We start from the raw sequence: 4,970 nt of genomic DNA on the forward strand, positions 1-4,970 counted from the left end.
AGATTAACACCTCATAATTACCATTAATCATATGTATCGGTTAGGATTTAATGTTTGTGGAAACGTCCAATTTGATTTGCCAAACTCAAATAAGTGTTACTTCTTTAAATTTATAAATTCTCATCGATCATACATATACATTTATAGAAATAGTATATCGTACAATATGCCTTAGCGTACGTTGCGTACGTGAAGCCAAAATCGCACGATATGTTACCAAAAAGTGAAAATCGCATGTTGTAAACCAAATATCACATGTTATAAAAAAAGTTCGCATGTTTAAAAAAAATAAATTCGCATGTTAAAGAAAATAAAAAAAAAATATCGCATGTTAAAAAAATCAAAATCGCATGTTCAAAAAAAATCGCATGTTAAAAAAATCAAATGTTGATACTGTATCTCGTACGTAGTATACGTTAAGACAATTTGTACAATAACCGACATCTACATTTATAATACATGCTATATAAAAAATGTTCTTTAAATTTCATTTCATACTATCTTAAAACCAAAAGTCCATGGAAATTCCACCGACCACCTCCAAAAACATGATAAAAAGCACTTTTAGTCCCTTGCTTTTTATAACCCCAAAACTTTTGATAATAGTAATTATGACCCTTTATACTATTAGTTCACTTTGCAACCTCTCAATTTGTGGCATTTATAAAAATGGTCCATTTTTTTTCCAACCTACAATACAACCCTCAACTTTTGAAAATTACAGTTTTAAGTCTACACTATTACTTTATTTTACAATCCCTTCAACTTTTGAAAATTGCAATTTTTTACTTAAATTAACTCTACACTGTTACTTCATTTTAAAATCCCTTCAACTTTTGAAAATTGCAATTTTTATTTAAATTAAATTAATCTTACATATTTAACTAATTTTTCTTTCGCTAATTTCCTTTTCGAACAACTAAATTGCTGTTGTGTTTAAGAACTTTGTAAAATATCATTTTCACCCACTCGAGTTTTTCTAAAGTTTTGAATTTACCTATTTCATTCCTTTACCCACTCGAGTGTTCAAATCTAGAAACGATCTGTTTTGTTTTCCTTGTACACTAGACACAACCTCCTCTTGCTCGTTAGAATCGGAAACGCCAGACTCCTCCAAAAAACGGTATCATCATTAGTAAATAATTAACTAAAACAAGTAATTAAAACAGTTAAGCTAATATCTGTTACCGGAACATTTTCGGGCACCCATGCGTCGCTAGAATATTGCCCAAAAGACATAGTTGACGTCCGAGTATGATGACATTTCAACACTTCGCAGTGATAAGAACACGAATGCAAACAACAAAATATATTTCGAAGAGATAGTAGAAGAAACATAAGGAATGCTTGGGTGGACCAACAATGCACTGTAAGTTCCTGTTTATATGAAACAGAGATGCCTCGTATAGCCCTAGACGCCCCATATTGCTTTATGTCGCATGCCAGACACATAGTCATATCAGTCTTCAAGACGCCTCGTATAGGGCCATACGAGGCGTCTTGGTCCCTTCGTATTGCTCCCTCGTACCGGCCTACACGCCCGTCTGATGTGACTGATGTGACGTTGTACGGGGTTCAGTGGTTGGTCGGATAAAGTAACCCTAGACGCCTCGTATAGGCCTATATGAGGAGTCTTGAAGGGTGTGCAAATAGGCAGTTGGGTGTGTGAATATGTAGACCCTATTTAAATCCAATATCACTTTTTAAAAATCAAATTATTTATTTTCTTTAACAATTATGTTCAATTTAGTGCTAGTTTTAATATTCAATTTATGTGCAAAGGTTTTAATTTAGTTCTAGTTTTAATATTCAACTTATTCTTTAAAACATGCAGAACAGGTTGAGCAGGATGTCCTAACCTAGCATGCCAAAGATTAATATCACAACTAGCATTACACAGCTTATTTGAAACAGACGAACTACCACAGAAGTATAGACCATCAAACTGATTACCAGTCACCTGGACTTTCTTTGTTTGAGAATCCTGTATATAGCAATTATGTTCATCAAAAGAAAGAGTAAGCTTACAATCTCTAGAAAGTTTATGAACGGAGATTAAGTTGACACAGTAATTAGGCACAAGAAACACATCATAAAGAATGACTTTGTCACTTAATTTAATATCACCAATTTTAGTTACCAAGGCACTAGTGCCATTAGGGTGTTTAACTTTAATATTAAATTCAGTGACATCCTTTTGATTAATAAGACAATCACCAGTCATTACCATATGTTGGTTAGCACCAGAATCAATTATCCATCCTACCTTTTTCCCATTGTCAACAAAGTTTGAAAAACAGTAGATAGGTTTAAATTCACAAGTAGGTTTGGATGAAACAATAACAAAACTATTTAAACACAAAGAATTTGCACACATACCAACAAAATTACTACCCTGAGGGTCACCCTAAGGTTTATCGCTGAGCTACCTGATCATTTGTTAGTGAACTCACAACATAAGAGATATCAGTGGTATCAGTGGTATCAGCAGTAACATTATTACTAACCTTGTTACCCTTGTTCCCACCAGGTCTTGATTTCATCCAAGAAGGATAGCCAACAAGTTCAAAACACTTCTCAATGGTAATGGTATGACCAGTCTTATTACAATGAGAATATTTGAGATTAGGATTAGGAGTTTTTACACCTTTTTTCTTTAATTCAACAGTTTGATTAGCTCTAACAGCAAAGCCAACAACACTATTAGGGATGTTATTTGAAAAGTTTTTAGAGTGTAGATGAGTCTCTTATCTAGATATAACTGCAAGGGCATCCTTCACGGAAGGAAGTGTTTCTCTAATTAATAAATTTGTTCTCACAGACTGATATGAACTATCAAAACCCATTAAGAATTGCATCAACATTATAAGATGATTAAAATCATTAAACTGTTTATATGCATCACAAGAACAAGCAGGTAAGGCAAGTAATTGATCTAATTGCTTCCACATACAATTCAACTTATGATAATATTCTGAGACGAACATACCGTTTTGGCAAAAAGAGTTGATCTTTTGATACAGATTAAACACAACAGAACCATTTATCTTATCATAAGTTTCTTTTAAATCTTTCCATACATCAAAAGCAACTTAGAGTAAACTAGACCAAAATATAATTCCTCAGACACAGAGTTAAGAATCCAAGTAAGAACAATAGAGTTGCATCTATCCCACTGTCTACCCAAGACCTTATTAGTTTTTGACCTAGGACAAGTACCATCAACAAACCCTATCTTATTCCTAACTTGTAAGGTAAGATACATGGCATTGGACCAAATCCTATAATTTTCTAACCCTTTAAGTTTTACACTGAATATAGATAAATTTGCAGAGTCACTAGGGTGAAGGAACAATGGATCACCAGCATCAATTTTGATAAAACAGGTTAAACAGAATGGCACAAGTATAGAAAACAAAAACAGTAAAAACATACCAAGTCAATAAACAATTACCGATAACATGTAAAGACAAACTAGCTAAAACAGATTAGGGCAGAAATCAAACAATAATAACACAAAGGACAGCTAAGCCTGAACAGAGGTCCGATCAGAGGGTCGTCACTCAAAGGTGCCTCCACAGACGATATTCAGGGGTTGTGTGGAAAGCCATGAATAAGCAGACCGGAGAGGTTGTTGCGATCAAGAAACTCCTCGAAGAATATCACACAGCGGAAGAGTGCATGAACTTGATAGAAGTCAAATCACTCATCAAGATGGCCAATCATCCGAATATCGTAAAACTTAAGGAGGTCATATGAGAAAACAACACACTATTCTTGATATTTGAATGCATGGAATGCGATCTCTACAAGCTTATGGTTGCAAGAATGAAGCCGTTCTCCGAAACCGAAATAAGAAACTTGTGCTTCCAAATCTTTCAAGGTCTTGCACACATGCACAAGAAAGGCTACTTTCACCGTGACCTCAAACCTGGGAACCTTCTTGTATCCAAGAATACGGTAAAGATCGGCGATCTTGGTATGGCCCGCGAGACGAATGGTAAACCGCCATACACTCAAAATGTTACAACGTTATGGTATCGTGCTCCGGAGGTGTTTCTACGTTCGTCATTTTACAATTCTTCAGTTGATATGTGGGCTGCTGGTGCAATCATGGCTGAGTTATTTACCAACCAACCATTGTTTCAAGGTTCTTCTGAAGCAGATGTAATGCATAAAATCTGTCGAGTGTTAGGCACCCCAACTGAAAGTACGTGGTTCTCGGGACTTGATCTTGCTGAAAACATAAGCTATCGGTTTCCTGATTTTCCTGGTGTGCGGTTTTCTGAACTATTGCCGAATGCAAGCTCTGATGCGGTTAATCTTATTGCATCACTTCTTTCATGGTGTCCCTGTGAAAGGCCCACAGCCATGCAAGCTCTTCAGCATCCTTTTTTTCACGGCTGTTACCGCGTGCCTCCAACCGTCCGCCTTGAAGACACATGTTGTAACATTCTTAATTCCGTACCACTCGTGTTCAGAATCGCAAGGCAACGAGAGCTGTTGAAGGGGACAAGAAGCTTAAGAAGTTGTGCGAGTGGGTCAGAAAGAGTGGATCCAAGTGAAGATCCGATTTCCAAGCTCCGGTTAAATCCATTTGTGTTTTTGAAGTAAAAGAAGTATGAAGCTAGAATACAATCAAAATACCATGAACTTATGTGAAATTGAGGTTAACTTTCTTTAGGGTTTTCGTTTTTATTGGATATTTGGATTTGATCTGGTTAATCAATATTAAAGATGTTCAGTTGACATTAAGCTTTAGGATCAAATTTCTTGTATGCTTAGGGTGTGTTTTGTTATAAAAATTGATTGCACGTAAATGTAATGTTTTGGCAATTTTAATTTGTTTTCTGGTATGTGACAATTTCTATGTGTTTATTTACGACTATAATTATACTTCTAATTATGCCCATCAATGTTTTCTAAAAAAACTCGAACTCTCAATCTTTTAGAGAAGGATATCGTGTTAC

The 4,970-nt window shown here is 35.3% G+C and overlaps 1 protein-coding gene across 1 annotated transcript; it reads left to right on the forward strand.

Annotated features, from left to right (window-relative positions):
• The first annotated feature begins 1,396 nt into the window (after positions 1-1,396).
• Positions 1,397-4,614, forward strand: LOC110904057 (cyclin-dependent kinase F-4). The gene is made up of 3 exons (XM_022149890.1): positions 1,397-1,581; positions 3,522-3,701; positions 3,795-4,614. Exons 1-3 carry the CDS (start codon positions 1,397-1,399, stop codon positions 4,612-4,614), a joined length of 1,185 nt encoding a protein of 394 aa, XP_022005582.1.
• Positions 4,615-4,970: the final 356 nt, after the last annotated feature.

Source organism: Helianthus annuus, chromosome 1, assembly GCF_002127325.2.
Source record: "Helianthus annuus cultivar XRQ/B chromosome 1, HanXRQr2.0-SUNRISE, whole genome shotgun sequence".
In the NCBI taxonomy this organism is placed as follows: domain Eukaryota; kingdom Viridiplantae; phylum Streptophyta; class Magnoliopsida; order Asterales; family Asteraceae; genus Helianthus; species Helianthus annuus.